This window comes from Rutidosis leptorrhynchoides, chromosome 3 (genome assembly GCF_046630445.1).
Source record: "Rutidosis leptorrhynchoides isolate AG116_Rl617_1_P2 chromosome 3, CSIRO_AGI_Rlap_v1, whole genome shotgun sequence".
Lineage (NCBI taxonomy): Eukaryota > Viridiplantae > Streptophyta > Magnoliopsida > Asterales > Asteraceae > Rutidosis > Rutidosis leptorrhynchoides.
Genome location: NC_092335.1, coordinates 526651891 through 526671632, shown reverse-complemented (window position 1 = coordinate 526671632; position 19742 = coordinate 526651891). Strand labels below are relative to the sequence as shown.

The following is a 19742-nucleotide window of genomic DNA, read 5'->3' as shown; positions in this document are numbered from 1 at the left end:
AATATAGCCTCGATCAATGAGCTCTTGAACTTTTTGTTGCAGTTCTTTTGTCTTTTCTGGGTCACACCGATAGGCTGGTTTGTTAGGAAGTGGTGCTCCTGGGATCAGATCAATCAATCTGGTGTTCAATACCCCTAAGTGGGGGTAATCCTGGAGGTAGATCAGTAGGAAAAACCTCTTTGAACTCTTTCAAGAGTGTCTCAACAGCTGGATGCACATGTTTCTCACCTTCATTCAACTTGTTTTCAGTTAGAAACAGAATGTAAATGGTCTTACCCTTGTTGATAGCTTTCTCCATTCTTGTTTCATTCATGAACAAACTTTTCTCAACCTTGTTCAACAGCCTCTGCTCAATTTTCTGGGGCGAAGCAGGTGATAACGGATCGAGAATGATCTTCTTCTTGTCCATGATGAATAAGTATGTGTTTTGATGACCATCATGTAACACATGTCTATCATACTGCCAAGGTCTACCAAGTAATATATGACATGCATCCATAGGTATTACATCACAAAGAACCTCATCTTGATAAGATTTACCAATAGAAAAAGCGAGTAAGGCTTGTTTAGTTACCCTTATGTCGGTTCCTTGATTCAACCAAAGCTTGTGGGGACTCGGGTGAGTAGAAGTTGAAATGTTTAGTTTGTTGATAACTGTGGTGGACGCAACGTTTGTGCAACTTCCACTATCAATAATAAAATTACATACCTTTCCCTTGATTGTGCATCTCGAATGGAATATGTGTTCTCTCTGATCATCTTCAGGAATTACTTCTTTTGTATGAAGTACTCTTCGTAAAACCAAAAGCTCTCCTTCATCAGGCCTGATTCTTTCTTCAAAATAGCCTTCATTCAGAATCATAAATTGGGTTCTCCTCTTCCTTTTCCTCTTTCTCCACCAGAGTAACCCCTTGAATTTCTTTTAAAGTAATGACTCTTCGGTTTGGACATTCTTCTTGAAAGTGTCCTAAACCTTGACATTTGAAACATTTCTTCTTTGGTGCATCTATAGCAGGTGCTTTGTCTTTTTGTTGTCTGTCAACTTTGGGAGGATTTCCTGCTTTATAAAAAGGATTTGTAAAGGAAGTACTTTCCTTATAATCAGCTTGGGGGCTGATTTTTCCACCTTTTTACCCTTAATACGTTTCTCGATCTTAGAAGCTAACTTGCACACCTCATCAAAGGTCCAATAAGGTTGCAACTCCAACTTCTCAGCTATATCATGGTTTAATCCACCAGTGTAACGAGCAATGGTTTGTTCTTGCTTCTCTTGTATGCCACTACGTAACATTAGTTGTCCAAATTCACGAGTATAATCATCATTATTAATATTACTTTGTTTGAAATTGGTGATCTTGATATAGAGATCTTGCTTGTATGAATCTGGTAGGAATCTTTCTTTGAGCAGCTTCTTGAGTTTCCTCCATGACTTGATCTTAGACTTTCCATTTCTCTCTCTTTTAGATTTTACGTTTTCCCACCACAATGAAGCATACTTTTGAACTTTAAAACTGCAACTTTATAGCTTTTCTCATCAGAATACCCTTTAACATCAAAGATGTTCTCCATGTTATTTAACCATTCGATAAAGTCATCAGGGTTTGTTCCCCCATGGAATTCTGGTGGATCTGTTTTGACATCCCGCAAATCATCTCGAGCCCTTCTCCTTCTATGTAAAGAGGACGGGCCGAAATCATTAGAATTGTAACCACTTCTGTAATCACTTTGGTAGGTAGAATCATCACTAGAAGAATAAATACCCTCATGGCTTCTTTGTTTAAACTTACGTGGTTGTTCATCAAGAAGCCTAGCAAGTTATTGGGTAATGAGTTCTGTTTGCTTCTGGAGCTGTTCAATCTGCCTATCACGCCTCAGATTTTAGGCTTCTGCTGCTGTCATGTTTAGAGGAATTGCCATAGGAGCCTGGTCAGCTCTGATACCAGTTGATACGTGGTAGGATTGGTTAATAGGAATGTAGAATAAAGAACAATGAAAATGACTTGAATAAGGTTACCACCACCAAGCCTGACAACCTGATTGAACCAAGGATAAAGTAATTAAACACCACCAAGGTCAATTAGATTGGCGAAAGATGACGTTTATTAGTGATAAAACATTAGCACCACACTAAAAACAATCAGCAATCGACTCCTTTATAGATTCAAAATAAACTGCACAAGTTGTATATTCAAAATTTGATGATGGAGTACAACTTGAGAGCCCTTATGTAAGGCTGGAAAGTAGAAGAATTCCAAAAGCAAACATTTAAAACTTGCTTAGGAAATTAAAGAAAATACATTAATAGATAATAAAGACTCATTATTGTAGCTCAGACTTGTTGACTTGGATGGGATGTGGCCAGCCTTTAGAGCCTGTTAGGTTGCCATGAGATCAGATTCCTTCCCCCATCAGTTTTAAACCCAAATATTGCATCATTGTCAAAATTTGACCCGTAGTAAGTATGGGTCATTAACTGAGCCTGCTTTAGATTAAAAGAAAACTCAGATGCACCCGCATCAATCAAGGATTATTTTCTGTAGTGTAATTTATAGTAAAGCTCACAATTAAAAACCTAGTCATGGTTTTTATTGTGTTCATTTTGATAGTAATGTTAAGTACTTTCTATCTATTATTTCTAAATTCACTGATATTGGAAATTTGTAATATGTTTGTATGTTGCTGTCACTTATTTTTTTTTTTAATCATAATATCGTTCTACTTAATAAATATATACATGTTTTTAGGTGCGAGAAGAGGTGGAGCATGTATTTAAAAAGTTTGTTGGCAAATTACCAAGGTTGTATATTCATCTTATTTGTGTACGATTCATCAGCATATATGTTTGAACACAGCATGTATGAATGCATGTCAAGTTTTAATAGATACTTTATAGAAAGTTCAGCATCAGCGAGTCGAAAATGAGTCTTTCTTTATAGGAGCATCAGCGAGTCGAAAATGAGTCTTTCTTTATGGGATTAATGATGTTCTGGATTTGTTTCTTTGTTTTTTTTTTGTAGGTCTCCTTTAGATGCAAGTGAATCCAGTAATACAATGCCCTTGCAGCTTCGTTTTCTGACTAAGCCTATTCCTATAATTTTCACTGGCAGTAGGGTACAATCTGAGGATAATAATACCATCAATGTAGTGTTATTTGATCCTAATTCAAATAAAACTGTGTCATACGGACCTTTATCTTCACTGAAGATAGCGATTGTGCCTGTTGATGGTGATTTTCCCGCTGGTGATCATGAGAATTGGTCTCAGACGAATTTTGATACTAAGATTATATATGCAAGAGATGGCAAAAGACCGCTGTTGACAGGTGATTTGGAACTATATTTGAAAGAAGGAGTTGCCGTTTCACATAATGTAGTTTTTACGGATAACTCGAGCTGGCGGAGGAGTAGGATGTTTAGGTTAGGGGCAAAGGCCCTAAATCCAACTGCTGGAGTGAGAATTCGAGAAGCAGTAAGCGAAGCTTTTGTGGTAAAAGATAGGAGAGGAGACTGTAAGTTATTCTTTTTAATTTCTTCAGCTTTCTTTAAGTGTTCATATAGTTTCATTTTTGTCCCATTGTAAGCTATATAACCCAAATACTCTCACTCTAGGGTATATACTTTCAAAAAGTGTGTTCATGTAAACGACTAAACTTTTTTAACCTGGAACAAAAAAAAAAAAAAAAAAAAAAAAAAAAAAACATGTGATGATGTGTCATCCTACTTGGCGTTGAGTTGTCATTCCACGTAGGAACAAAAGAGAAACTATACAGCGTACATTGGAACAAAAGAGAAACTATATAGCCTATTTATAGTTTTCACCCTTAATTATATTCATTCCTGTCATCTTTAAATAGAAAAAAATGTGTGATGACCCGAAAAATTTCGACTAATTTAAACCAATTCTCTTTATGATTTAATATTATGTAAATATACATATATGTATGTATATATATATATATATATATATATATATATATATTATAAGATGTACAAGTAAAAACGACTTTCCTACAGTAAAACATTAATTGCTATAGTAAAAATGACTTTGCTACAGTAAAACACTATTTGCTACAGTGAAACCGTATTTTGCTACAGTGCTACAGTGAAAACGACTTTGCTACAGTGATTTGCTACAGTAAAACACTATTTGGGCTGAGAATACATGCAATTTATTTTAAACGCGATAAGACACAAGTACATACTAAATTCTACACTGAGTTAAACCGAAAATCCCTTAGCTTTGGTAACTAGTAGCTGCCAGTACATAGGATATGGACTGGTGGGCGCGAATAATTGTATATGGATCCATAGGGCTTGACATCCCCGTCCGAGCTAGAGCACTAGCCTTTTAACGGACGTATGTTATTTGAGTTTAAGACACGTTGGTTTGCGTGTATTAAAACGAATGGGGTAATTATCACTATAGCGTTAAGTTTAGTTACCAGGGTGCTCTGTTACGTAGAATCTATTGATAAACTTTTGATGAAATCTTGTGGTCTATCTTTATATATGTTTATGACTCGAGTAATTAAACCTATAACTCACCAACATTAGTGTTGACTTTTTAGCATGTTTTATTCTCAGGTCCTTATAATGCTTCCGCTGTGATGTGCTTGTTGCCTGCATGGAGTCTCTCATGCTTTGTACAAAGTTTATTGCATTCAAAATAAAACTGCGTTGTGTAATAAATAATTGGACTGTGATGTCAACCTGTAAATTAAAGACTTATGTATTTCGGGGTTTTGCTTATACCTAAGCACTCGCCCACATGTTTATAACTTTCTATGTTTAGAAAGTCACTTATTTTAATGAATGCAATATTTTATCAAAACGTATCATATAGAGGTCAAAACCTCACTGTGGAATCAATGATTAACGTGCCGCGTCAATAGCGATTTTGACGGGTCGTTACAAAATGCCACGTAATTATTTTACCGGTTCAACCGGTAGCAAGTAACGTTTTGTTGACATGAGTACACTTTTTGAAAGTTTATAATCTACTGTGGAAGTACATGACATATTTGTAGCTTTAACCCTGCTTTAAATTAATGAGTAGATGGCCTCATTTTCTTGAAATTTGATCAAATAATATCATTGCTAAATGTATTTATTCATCTTGATTTAGCATACAATAAGCACTATCCTCCATTCTTTTTTGATGATGTTTGGCGTTTGGAAAAGATAGCAAAAGATGGGGTTTTGCATAGGAATTTGAGTTCACTCAAAATATATACCGTGAAAGACTTTCTACAAGTGTATAATACTGATGAGCCATCACTGTACGCGGTTAGAAATTCTCGTCGATCATTTCCAATTTGTTATGTAAAATAAAATTTATCAATATGTCATGGTTTGACTGACTATATATATCATGATGTGGATAATATAGCTGGTTGTTGGGCCGAGTAGCAAGTCATGGGAGACGATTATCAACCATGCTAAATCTTGTGTTTTAGACGGTAATTTGTATCTTTACAACTGCGTTGCAGATTCGGTTGGTATCATTTTCAATTCTGTTTTGGAGGTCGTGGGTGCAACCTTTGATGGTGTAAATCATCTTTCCGTAAATGAGATGAATGGATTTCAAAAGGTTTGTACTTCATGCCCGATACAATTGTATCGATAACATTATTCAGGATTAAGCTAACGTTTTCAACAACTTTTGCAGTCTTTGGTTGAAGGGCTAAAGAAACAAATTTACAGAGATTTGCGTGTAATGGTGCCAATTAATAATCTTTCTCTGGTTGCAACCCCAATGCTAACTGCCAGCCTTCATGGTGACCTTCTTAAAGCTTCTAGTTCTATGTAGGTTGTTAATGCCACATTTCCAAATCAAGGTACATACATAGACCTTTTGTTGAACTATTTCATGTACAATCTATATACAATATTATTTCATAACCCAGCTCCTCTTTAACAACTCAAAATCATCGCTCCTATTCACCGTACGATTAACGTTCTAATTGGATATGTTCTAGATCTCAGCATCTGCTACTTTACCGTCCACGGAGACACCGGAGGCATCATCACGATCATCTGTTCCTGATGATGATTTTAAAAGATCAGATGAAAAAGAAAACAGATTAAGACGTTATCTGAAGGTATTTACCGCTTTTTACGAGATTTTAGTTATGATTTACTCGTATTTTGGATCTGTAACAATGAAGTAACTTTTGTTGTAGATCAAAAGAAATATTTGTTGTAGATTTGATGAAAAGGAAAAATATATGTATTTATGTTTCTGTGGAGTTTATGTTATTGTATCGTATATGCTGTGATTTGATATTCAGTTATGGTTAGATTCAAGACATATATGGTGATAGATATGATGTTGTGATCTTAGTTTGCTTGTTTGTGTTTAGTTTAGCTCTGTAGTTTGGTTTGTACGTTTTTAGAATGTGATGAACTTCCTTAAGTTATAAAAGTTATTTAGTTTTCGCTTTTGTGTTATTGTAACCAATCATATTCAATTTTTTATATGGGAGGTGATGGATTTCAAGGGACTGTTTATTCAACATTGTTGTTTACTCTGTTGAGGTTGCGGGGATTATCACAAGCGTTACGTTGGTGAACCTGCACTTCTATGCTTTATTCTAAATTTATTAAAGTTTTGATTTGTAAAATAGAGCTGTGTTTTAAAAAGTTCGTATAAAGTAATATAAAAATTTATACAACAAGTGGGAGCATTTGAATAACTATTGTGCAGTTGTGCATAAAAAGACAGACTTTTACTATTACTAGATTAAATAAAAGACAGATCATAATCAAATACCTAATACATTTTTTGTGCAAGTACCTGCTCTATAATCACCAATAAATATTAGATATTTCAAGATAAAGGAACCATCTTGCTGATGTGTATTATAAGGTCATTGACTTATTATGGATTTCTTTCACATAACCTGTTGACTGAACTGAGGATTTACAAAATTTATTGCAATTCAGATACTTTAAAAGTTTTGGAATGTCGATGGAATTTAATTCAACAAGAATAGGTTAAGATTTAACATGTATTCTGTACATCAACAACCATATTGAAGTTACAGGCAAACGTTTAATTACTGCAAAAAAATTGTAGGAAATAACAATTGGAGGTCCTTAATCTTCTGGGTCAATATTATTATCACTGGAGGGCATTTGTTGTCTCTCTGATAAGGTTATTGGCCCTTCTGATGTGATGTTTAATGGACCAGTTCCTGAGAATGATGCCAAATTCGGAGCGAAATTGTAAGTGCCGACTTCCATTGGGTGGTCAAAGTTGCAACTTTGACCAAATTTGCATATTCCATAACGAGAATAGAAAATGCAAACAGGCTCTCCCTGTTAGAAATAGGAAACCACATTGTCAATCATTTTATCTTGAATCAGCATATTCATCTTTGGCCCGGTCCCTGCTTACCCTTTCCCTCTAATTATCCTTTTATTAAGCTTTAAAATTTAATAAGTGCTTTTAATTGATAAAAACATTATTAATCAAGATAATCATCTAAATGTTGGTCAAAACGATTTAGAAGGTTGTATGCATCCAAAGTATGCTTCGGGCAACTTTAAGCTCATATGACCGGTTCCCTTTTTTGCTAACTACTATATATGACCTGCTGAAAATTTAATGTTAGCTTACTCGACCCTTTCATAATGTAACTCAGTTGAATTTGTAACTCTAGCTTGAATGCAAAAAATAAATCTAGTACGTATTGCAGTACATGATAGCTAAAAATGGATATGATTATGGACAGACCATGTTGAGGAACTAACCGGACGTAAAGGAAACCCAATTGGAGTCAAAACATAGTCAGGCATGGGAATCACCTTCTCTCTTGGGTGATGAAATCTGCAAACTGCACCAAACTTACAGTCTCCAGTCTTAATGTAAAATTGGCAATCAGGTTGACCCGGCCTTTCAGGGAATAAGTTCTCACGTGGTAATCCATAATAGCTAGCAGCAGGTATAGGTATAGAGCCAGTGCCATATGAAGGATATGTTCCACTTAATAGTTCATTAGCTGTTTCATTCTGGCTACTAGGTTTAGACCCAGTAACCATCATGTCAGATGGTTGAGGGTGGTGGAATTTACAACTGTTTCCGAATTTGCACTGTCCAGTTCTCTGATAATAAACACATTCGGGTTCATTCTGCTTGAGAACAATTACAAAAATGAAATTCACATCAGAAAACCCAATTTCTCAAATTAGTTGCACCACAGAAATAATAAATTGATTGTACAGAAAGATGACAAACTTTTCTCAAATACATTTTAAGGGTAATATAGTACCTTATTACCTTCTCACTTATAAAAACGTACAATCTTAGATAAAAAAAAAAAAAAAAAAAAAAAATTAATCTGTAACCAGTGAAGTTGACGAGTATAAGTAGTAATTTTGACATTGATGTGGAAATGACGGCTTTTGACCATATATAGGGATTCAGAGAGGACTTAGGTAGGGAGAAACCCATAGAACCTCTCAAACTGAAAAACAAATAATTAAAAAAAAAATCCACATGGCACAGACTGGCTAGACTGGCTTCAACCTGTGCACAGAATTAAAAAAAAGATTTTTTTTTTTTAAAATTTTTTTTTATATCTGTCAATAAAATGAAGTTCATTCTGTGAGTGTGGGCAAACTGTGGAGTTCTCTGGTTCTCTTCCACCCTTAATTCTATGAGAATCCTCACCTATATATACATGTTAGTAGGCCACCCAAATAGTTCATGTTATACTCTTGGCACCCAAAAATTCCGCCTCAACAACAAAAAAATCGATTACCAAAAATGTAAACAATTTGAAAATCCTAACCTTAACTACATAACAATTGAAAGTTGACACCTATTTTTGAGAAAGAAAATACTACATGGATATTAACCAAAACAAAGATCTGACATAAGTTGGTCACAGTTTTCAATTAAACCCATTATTCTTGATAAAATTTTATTAACTAGGAACTTTAAACTATAGCATTTTGTATTAAAAGATATAAAGTATCATAATATGACAAAACATGCTGAGAGAAGGTTGATATATAATAAGAGCTGCGAATGCAAACCGGACGAAGTGGATAACCCAAAACATTAAGTGAAACTCGGCCCACCACTCCAGCCGTTTCTTGAGGATGATGAAACTTGCATGTTTCTCCAAATTTGCAAGTACCCGTCCTTAAGTAGTACTGGGATGACATGCAGAAATACAAAATTGATATACAAAAGTAGACTTTAGATACAAGGAAAATTTTCGGTTTTGCAAAATACAATATTACAGAGAATAAGGCAATGTATAAAATACATGTACACCTACCTGGCATGCAGGTTGTCCTGGTCTTTGTTGTCTCTCTGATAAGGTTATTGGCCCTTCTGATGTGATGTTTAATCGACCAGTTCCTGAGAATGATGCCAAATTGTGGGCATCAGCTAAATTTGGAGCGAAATTGTAAGTGCCGACTCCCATTGGGTGGTCAAAGTTGCAACTTTGACCAAATTTGCATATTCCATAACGAGAATAGAAAATGCAAATAGGCTCTCCCTGTTAGAAATAGGAAACCACAATGTCAATCATTATATCTTGAATCAGCATATTCATCTTTGGCCCGGTCCCTGCTTACCCTTTCCCTCTAATTATCCTTTTATTAAGCTTTAAAATTTAATAAATGCTTTTAATTGAAAAAAAAAAAATTATTTATCAAGATAATAATCTAAATGTTGGTCACAACGATTTAGAAGGTTGTACGCATTCAAAGTGTGCTTCAGGCAACTTTAAGCCCATATGACCGGTTCCCGTTTTTGCTAACTACTATATATGGCCTGTTTAAAATTTAATGTTAGCTTACTCGACCTTTTCATGATGTAACTCACTTGAATTTGTAACTCTAGCTTGAATGCAAAAAATAAATCTAGTACGTATTGCAGTACATGATAGCTAAAAATGGATATGATTATGGACAGACCATGTTGAGGAACTAACCGGACGTAAAGGAAGCCCAGTTGGAGTCAAAACATAGTCAGGCATGGGTATCACCTTCTCTCTTGGGTGATGAAATCTGCAAACTGCACCAAACTTACAGTCTCCGGTCTTAATGTAAAATTGGCAATCAGGTTGACCCGGCCTTTCAGGGAATAAGTTATCAGGTGGTAATCCATAATAGCTAGCAGCAGGTATAGGTATAGAGCCAGGTTTAGAACCAGTAACCATCATGTCAGTTGGTTGAGGGTGGTAGAATTTACAACTGTTTCCAAATTTGCACTGTCCAGTTCTCTGATAATAATCACATTCGGGTTCATTCTGCTTGAGAACATTACAAAAATGAAATTCACATCAGAAAAACCAATTTTTCAAATTAGTTGCACCACAGGAGTATTAAATTGATTGTATAGAAAGATGACAAACTTTTCTCAAATACATTTGAGGGTAATATAGTACCTTATTACCTTCTGGCTTATAAAAACGTACAATCTTAGATTAAAAAAATAAATCTGTAACCAGTGAAGTTGATGTGTATAAGTAGCAATTTTGACATTGATGTGGAAATGACGGCTTTTGACCAAAGAATTAATTTTATTAACTAGAAACTTTAAACTATAGCATTTTGTATTAAAAGATATGAAGTATCATAATATGACAAAACATGCTGAGAGAAGGTTGATATATAATAAGAGCTGCGAATGCAAACCGGACGAAGTGGATAACCCAAAACATTAAGTGAAACTCGGCCCACCACTCCAGCCGTTTCTTGAGGATGATGAAACTTGCATGTTTCTCCAAATTTGCAGGTACCCGTCCTTAAGTAGTACTGGGATGACATGCAGAAATACATAATTGATATACAAAAGTATACTTTAGATGCAAGGATAATTTTCAGTTTTGCAAAAGACAATAATACAGAGAATAAGGCAACATATAAAATACATGTACACATACCTGGCATGCAGGTTGTCCTGGTCTTTCTGTGTTTAGTGGTCTTTCTGGGTTTAGTACTCCTAGGGTGATCCCAAACTGTTGTTAACAAAAAAATATTAGTAACACATATGAATGCACAAATACATGAGTATAGATAATATTTAGCTATTCTAGAAAAGGACTTGTAGATCGGAAAAAAAAAAAAAAAAAAAAAAAAAAAAAGTTAAGTTTTGAAACAGAACAGAAGCCTAACAAGAAAAATGGAGCCATTTAGCAACAAAATCATAAACAGATGAAAAAAGAAACAGTATGAAATGGACATACAGTTGGCTAGAGAAACGTTACCCCTACTAGATAAGTTATTTCCTAGTACAGAGTGTCATGAACTTTGATACACTAGAAAATTTATGACTTCTAGAAATATATCTATTTTATCCTTTAATGTCATACAGACCTTTTCATCATCATACATGACAACAAAAATACTCAATCTCACGAGAGTGAGGTATGAGTATACCTGGCAAACGGGTCGGTTTAGCCAACGGGTCAAAATGATTTTGGGTTGAAATAGGTCATGGATCAAACGGGTCAAAATTTTAAACGGGTCATAATGATTCAGGTTGGGTCGGGTTGGGTAACTGGCCGAAACAGGTCACAAGTCAAATGGGTCCAAACAGGTCGTATACTTTTACATTGATTTTTTCATATATTATATTATTATAGTTATTAGTATTTCTTATTTATTTATCAAACATAAGAAAATATTAATATACATAATAAATACCGTTTCATTATCATGGATCATGCATCTGACAGTTTTTAGTTCTGTGAATGATTGATATGATTGTCGAGGTCGACCAACCATTCCCCATCCTCGTACCTCTGTAACATTGTGTAGTATCAGAAAATATATTATACATTTTTGGCAACTTCGATTTAATTTCCAAAACTCAAAAGTTAAGAATCTGGAAAGAGATGAATACCTGTATCATCAACTGTATCACCAACTATTTTACCTAACCAACCAGGACTCAGTCTGCCAACCTCCATTAACTTATAGAAATCACGGCGACAAAGATAGTATGATCCGTTGCTTAGTTGAAATCCAGAAAAATCTCTTCCAACAGTTTCTGCCCATCCCACTTCATTTTCACAAAATTCACGTGCTTCATCATCATCATCGGTGTACACCAGGCTTGCAACACATTCAACTACTTCCAACCCACTCACGACAACAATAGACACGGTAACTTCATCTCCAACGTCTAACAAGTTTCCAATTGGCCAATAGCTTAACCATATACAACCTTCACCCATATCAGGTTTGCCAAAAACTCTGGGGTTGTAAATCAAATCATCTCCATTTTTCATACTGATTTTAGCAAACCAAGCCCAATCCTCACCTGATAATCTGTATCTTAAAATTATGTTTAATCCTTGGAGACGACAATTACTTAGGCACGACAAATGACACAGACGTTGTATGTGACATAAACTCGAACAACAGGTTTGAATGCGTTATGTCTGGCAGAGAGATGCTCATTATGTCGTATTCATATAACATCTGCGCCACACAACCAAAGAAGTTCATTCATTCGTTGACAGACTACAAGATGTAGGCATCTAGCTAATCTAATGTTTATAAATCAATATGTATATATAGTAATTTGAAAAATATTTGGGCTATGATTGGACTACAAAACTTGAATGCATGTAATGCTAATTCGACTTTTCTTTGTTTTTGTAGTCATATTCTAGAATTATAATATTAAAATATAGTAGTATATAATAAACGTTTCTTTGATTACTTTGGAAAAAAAAATGAAGCTATCATGATTCGTTTAAGTAGTTGGATATGGATTGGATTACGATCCATTTCGTTAGCTGACGATCCGTTTAAATTATTTGGATGTGGATCGAATAATTATCCATTTAAGTTGGATCACTAACGGACCACACAAGGATCCGATCCACATCCATCCATTGACACCCTTACTTGTAAGTGGTATCTCGCTGCGCATGCATGTGTTTATGCATGTGTTTGAGAGAGGGATTATAAACCTGGAGATAGCAACTTCTGCCTTTGGTGAGCGCATCATCACCAACCAGGCACATTTCATAATCTTGATATTCTTTTAACCAATTCATGTGTCCCAAATCAGTTTCATCAAGTTTAGCTACCAGCAACAATTTCAACAGGCCCTCAATTTCGCATAAATTGAAGCAGCCTTCATAAGTAAACTTTTGCAATGTATAGCGACCTGATTCAAAAGTTATTTTCTCTATTGACATACAATTATATATATCCAATTCTACAAGTGTATTTGGGAGACAATGAAGTAGTTTAAGCCTTGAACAATTTCTTAAGTCAAGAACCCGAAGATCTTTAAGAAAATTGTAACTAGGCAATACTTCAAATAATCCATTCCCCAAATTTATATATTGTAGAGATTTTTGATCATTGAAAGACAGATGAAAATAATCAGTGCATTCAAGATTGCATTCGTCGAGGAATAATCGTTGTAGCAAATGTGGCAAGGGAAAGGATGGCTCTTCTGTAATTTCTCCACCTACGTGTTTCCTCTTAAACATGTTTCTACAACCTGTCATGTTTAATAAAGTAAGTCTTTCAAGGTTTTCAATGTTCTTACACACACGAAACAGACTGTGACAATTCCAGAGAATCAAAGTTTCAAGACTAGGTATCAGATGAATGCTGCGGATTTCCAAAAGATTGCCCGAGTCCTTAAGATTTAAAATCTTTAGTGATCGAAGAACCTGTTTCAAAAGTAAAGGGATATATGTAGCTTAGTAGCACATGAACAAATTTAAAGACTGCACCATAAAAGGAAAAAGTGAATTCCCTACCGTGGGTGGTTCAAATTCTTTCAAGCAGCTATGACTCATATCTAAAGCAACCAATTTACCCATGAATAAGTCGGTATGTATGGCGCTTTCACTGAACCCAACCCAACAGAGCCATCTTAGATGTTCAGATAAATCCCCGTAAGATCCAGTGAGTTTCACATAATTGATGTTGAGCAATTTCAGTCGATCCATCTGCTGAAGTGCATCGCTTGTAAGCTGTTTAGTACAAGAAACGAGAACATAATCAGGATCTGAAAAGAAGTAACAATCGTTGAACAGGATTGACACCAAGATTGTAAAAATCGCTAAGCCAGAATTCTGCTGGAAACTTTTAGGGATTAATAAGTCAAGCCGGTCAAACAGGGGATTAATCGGATTGAACTTTTTGTTCATTTAAATTACTTTAAATAATATGATTGTAAAGATAAAAAAAAACCAAGGTTGTAAAAGACGCGAGTCGGGGACGCATCGGTCGAGCCTAAAAAACGACGCGTCGGACGCAACGGGACGCAACGGGCGTTGACTAACGTTGACTTTTTAAAATAGTTTTATTAAATATATATTTATATATAATATTATATAGATCGAATCTTAAAATATAAACTATATTTACAATAAACATGAACATTTAACAATTATTAACACTATTACAAAAAAAGCTAAAAAAAATTGACCGACTTGGACCGACTTTGGCCGACTTTTTCCGAATTTGACCGACTTTTTCCGACTTTGACCGACTTTTTACCTTTGACCGACTTTTTCGCAACGACGAATCGGCCATGCCTAAAAAACGACGCGTCGGCCAAGTCGGCCGACGCGTCGGCCAAGTCGGCCGACTTTTGCAACACTGGAAAAAACTATATTCATAATAGTAAACTTTAACATTATTGTCTAGAAACATAGACATAATCTATTAACTATACTCCAAAATTCTGATAAATTCAAAGTAATATTAGCCGACTAAGACTTTGACTATTTCAACCTACTAGATTCGAAATTTGATTGACCCTGTCTTGATAAATCAACGCATGATCTTTTCAGTGTTGATCTTAAACGAATGTAAGCTGGAAGGAATTGGCATTGGCTACAAACATAGAAGGATGGTCTCCAGTTTTACTAAAAAAAAAATGGTACTTTCATGCTAAAATTCGGTATGAATCATGGCAGGTCAGCCCGAGATTGCTTTTACAAACTTCTTTTTACCATCTTTTATATATATCTACTAGTGTGTCACATGACTCCATATCTAATTATCTGATTATTATTATAAACTAAATGCTTAAATAAAGTTGTATAAAAGACTAACTATTTCACATATCTAATTGTAAAGTGTATAGCCAGTTGATTGACCATGGATAGAGAGGCATTTTTTTTTGTTTAAAAAAATGTGAAAACTGAAAATTCAGTTATTTCACATATCTTATATCATAAGTTTAACCATCACTAGATAGCTGCCCAGTGGTTTGGGGCCCTGAGTTCCTTGCAAGAGGTCTCTGGTTCGAATCTCGTCTAGGACGAATATTTAGTAGTGACCAGAGATGGGTTGGAAACAGCCGTGGAGTAATCTTGCTGGGCTGCGTACATCAGAGTATGTGGTCGGATTACTCGCCCTCCCGGGTAGCCTGAACAGGGAAAACCTTCTACCTTTTTTTTTTTACCTTTTTTTAATATCTCCAGTTTGGAAATCAAGGCTATATAATATCAATTACAACATACCTCATGCAACTGTTTTCCAGTTTCAAATCCCTCCTCTTTCTTCAGCATTTTAATGTCAAGAGCTAGACCTTTAATTGCCATTGAACTCTAAACAAAACCACAAATGAAAGAGATCAACAGTTGGATCAAGTTGGAGCGGCTGAAACAGAAAGTAATCTCAAGCTTACACATACCAAGCATCTTACCCTTTTTCTTCTAAGTATCTCGTAAGAGTCCTTATTACGCCAAACTCTGCTGCGTTCTGAAAGTACATGTGATTCTCCTTTCACTAAGTTTTTCCCCATTTCTTGAAACAAACTATGCATCAACAGTTTTTTTTATCTGGAGTGACATAGAGAAAACATCTCTTGGTCAGGGTTTTGATCTTTGATTCAGCAGCGTAATCAGGCTCCAATATGTTGACCACGTAATCCAAATGCTCACCAACAAAGAAACATGCAATATGCAAAAACAACTCTTTCTCGAAGTCAGTTAACCAATAGTAGCTCCTTCTAAGTACACCATCAATATCCCCATGAAAATCTTTTCCAAATGAGGTCAATTCACTTTTCCAAGCTGCCATTGTCCTTTTTTGTGACATATAGGAACCCAAGACTTCAAGAGCCAGTGGATTACCTTCACAATACCGTACTACTTGTTGTACAAGCTCCTCGTAACCATCTTTAGGAACTTTTGTTTGGAAGGCATGAAGACTTAAAAGCTCCAATGCTTCATTATTATTCAGTAATTGCATATTTTGTGCATGTGATACCTCTTGGAATTGGATTTAAACCAGTTACTTATATCAATATTTGTTGTGGTTATTATAACCTTGCTTTCTTTGTTCAAATTCCCGGATCCGAGTAAATCTTCCAATTGACGTTCTTTAACAATATCATCGAGAACAATAAGTGCTTTTGTCTTTTCCAAGAGCACTTCAATCTGAGCTGTACCCTCACAAACACTGTGGTCTGTGTATTATTCTTCCCTTCCCTTTTGAAATATCACTGCAAAGTTGTCGTTGTAGAATAACCATTTCATGTGGGTTTTTACATCTATCTCCAATTTTTTCAACGATACTATTACTTTCGTAATGTTGACCATATGAATGAATAGACAACATACTGCGCCAAGGTTGACTTGCCACTTCCTGGCATACCATAAATTACTAAAAATTCAACGTTGGATTGTTTTAACCACGAATTGAAGATCTCCTTATACTGAGCATCTATCCCTATTACATTTTTTGGGATATAAATGTGTTTCCGATCAAGTCTAGTGTAAATGGTGTCGACAACCTCTTTTATAAATTTAGTCTCTGACCTGTAGCAGCATAAAGCAAGATAATAAGATGTAATGTTTTATAAAACATAAAACTGAGATCTTTGAACTGATTTTCTGTTTATTTCTTCACTCATACATTAACCATATTTATACAAAAGGTAGCTGACCAACAGACCAACTATTGTTACAGATAAATTTCCTAATCCTATATACTGTTACAGCAACTATTCTAATCACTAATTTCATCCAACAGTTAAAAAAAAAATAGACTCGAACAAGTTATAACTCTTATGGTTGTATCAATATATGTTTCTAGCTTTTCCAAAAAAAAAACGTTCTGCTTGTATATTGCCACATAGCAAAAGTGAAACCAATTGTGATTAGCAAACTTAAAGTACCATGTAATTGGGATGAAGATGAAAATTAGGGTTCATGTAATTGGGATGATGAAGGTTTATAAAAGTAGAGTATAATTTTGAGATGATGAAGATGAATGTTTATAAAATTAGGGTTCATGTAATTGAGACGATGAAGATGAAGGTTTATAAAATTAGGTTCATAATTTTGAGATGATGAAGATGGAGATGAGAAAAGAGGAGAAAACTAGTCATTTTGTTTTTTTAAATTATACTCATCTTCATCTTCAAGTAATAAGCTTTGTTTGGCGCAAGAGCTTATGATTTTAATAAGCTCTAAGTAATAAGCTTTGTTTGGTAGACATAAAAAGTAGAGCTTGTGAAAATCATAAGCTCTAGAAAAAGAGTTACTTTTAGTAGCTTATGAAAAAAGTAGAGCTTATGAATTGGAAAATAAGCTCCAGCTAATTTACCAAACACTTATAAAAAATAATAAGCTCCATCTACCATAAGCTTCAACTCCAGCTCTAACCCATAAGCTCCAGCTCCAACTATAAGCTCCAGCTCCAGCTAATTTCATCCAAATACGCTCATAGTCTTTGTGGTTTAATAAATGTACGTGGCTGGTGCTAAACTTAACGCAGTTAATTTGTTCCGTAACTATTTACATGTCATTAGGTATAGGACCATCGTCGTGCATTTATTTACTGGTATAACTTTTAAAAGAAAAGGACTCCCAGTATAATTTTGATTTTGGGTAACCCACTAGGAGCAATGATATAATATTATATTATATGCGGAGTACTATTATACTATAATACAACTATTTAATAAAAAGAAAAGAAAGGGGAATACATCTAGAGGTCACCCCAAGACCAAGTATAGCACTTGATATGTTAAGGTCCTTAAGTTGTAGTTATTTATTATGAGAACCGGTTCACAGGGTTATGCGCCAGAATACACATTTCTCTTTAATGAAAATCGATTCACAAGGTTATGTGCCTTGACCACATTTTTGAACCCAAAGACGATATTTTAAGAAAGAAAATAGAAGCATACCCATCAAGCGGCATGCCAATTACACTGACGACCTCTGTAAGTGCTGCCTTCCACCTGCAGACGTTCTCATTTGTCCACTGTCTGGAGGGATCAGCAGCAATCCTGAAATTACCTTTGTGTTTACCAACATCTGAAGGATCTACATGATAAAAAATAGGTAACACGAAATGATTGCAATCCCTTCTTTGATCAAGGATCAACGCGAGCTCGTCAAGGCACCATGTTGAAGTTGCATAGTTTTCAGACAAAACAATTATTGAAGCATCAGATGATTTAATTGCATTCTGAATTTCAAGCTTCAGGTCTTCGCCTCTTTCGGCATCGTCACTGTCTCTGAAGGTGAGAATTCCTGCTTGATTCAACGCATTATAAAGATGATCAGTGAAAGCATGACGAGTATCTTCGCCTCTAAAGCTCAAAAATACATCATAGCTGCTACCATTCGCCCTAGAAGGAGCCATGTTACTAGAGGAGGAAGATGCCATTTCAAATTATATCCAAACATATGTGAAGATGCAATATTAACCACTCAAAAGTCTACTATGGGTTCAATACTCAAAAGTCTCCAGCCATCAAATATTTTAATAATGTTTAATGTTTGTAATCTAATTTTTTTTATATGGTACCTGAATATCCTACTCGCTTTGCGAACTTCTAATCCCAAGGCGACTACCCGTTTTACGGTTAACTCGGAGTCATCGCGGGTGAACCTCTATAGGAATTACTTTTTCAACTTTATAGATTCGAATTCATGACCTCCATTTACAAAACAATCATCTATCTATCTATAAAGTATTATATTATATTATATATTATATATAACTTTAAAATGAACATATATTTATATTTATATGTATTATTTTATAATAAAATATCACCGAACTATTGGTTGAGTGGTAAAAGGTCTCAGTTGGTTCTGGGCCCGTATCCTTGAAAAAATAGGTGCACGTTCAAATCCTGGTTCACTCTGTGCGGGTCAAGCAGTTAACCTAAAGCAGTTTCTTTCTAACAGAACGGGTGTGTGGGTGTCAAATGAGAGAATTCGATCCCAAAATTGAAGTTCTAAAATTTTATAATTAAAAAAAAAATAAAAAATGCTGCTCTCTTCAAAGAAAAGTTAACAAATAAAATCTACCAGCCTAATACTATGAAACTCTTAATTCCAAAGGAAACAAATCAACCGACCTGATTTTTACACACTTCACAAAAAGTATTTAATTACATAAAACATAGGGCTTTTATTTTTTCCCCAATTTTATTTTATAAATTTATAAATTTAATGCTAATCTCGATTGTTTTGTGTCTGTGGTGAATACCTATTTCATAATTCAATTAGAAGGGCTAATGATCATCTGTATACGATGGATTTTACCTTTGATAGCCAACTTGATATAATTGTTTGAACTTTTCTTTTGTTCGGGTTATTGACATGTCAATGTGAAAGCTTTTGGGATGATTTTCAGACAAGAAAATGAGTTTATACGTTGACATAGTTTCTAGGTTTTCCGGTTTGAGCAATACGGTTAGACCACAGATAACGCAGACGTTTGTCGCCGTTTTCCGACCACAAACGCCCCACGAACGCCCGGAATGGG

General features: G+C 35.0%; 3 protein-coding genes and 1 pseudogene across 3 annotated transcripts; 1 reads left to right on the top strand and 3 right to left on the bottom strand.

Moving 5' to 3' along the window:
• The first annotated feature begins 1764 nt into the window (after nucleotides 1-1764).
• On the top strand, nucleotides 1765-6086 carry LOC139901904 (calmodulin-binding protein 60 B-like). Its single transcript, XM_071884571.1, has 7 exons — nucleotides 1765-1899; nucleotides 1971-2053; nucleotides 3018-3508; nucleotides 5125-5285; nucleotides 5389-5589; nucleotides 5668-5776; nucleotides 6061-6086. The coding sequence occupies exons 1-7, from the start codon at nucleotides 1765-1767 to the stop codon at nucleotides 6084-6086; spliced, it is 1206 nt and encodes a 401-aa protein (XP_071740672.1).
• An 819-nt stretch (nucleotides 6087-6905) lies between these two features.
• Nucleotides 6906-15932, bottom strand: LOC139902896 (uncharacterized; annotated as a pseudogene).
• On the bottom strand, nucleotides 15774-16202 carry LOC139901903 (disease resistance protein RUN1-like). Its single transcript, XM_071884570.1, has one exon. The coding sequence runs from the start codon at nucleotides 16200-16202 to the stop codon at nucleotides 15774-15776; it is 429 nt and encodes a 142-aa protein (XP_071740671.1).
• Nucleotides 16203-17899: 1697 nt separating this feature from the next.
• LOC139902897 (disease resistance protein RPV1-like) lies at nucleotides 17900-18708 on the bottom strand. The gene has a single exon (XM_071885564.1). It carries the CDS (start codon nucleotides 18630-18632, stop codon nucleotides 18075-18077), a length of 558 nt encoding a protein of 185 aa, XP_071741665.1. The 5' UTR covers nucleotides 18633-18708; the 3' UTR covers nucleotides 17900-18074.
• Nucleotides 18709-19742: the final 1034 nt, after the last annotated feature.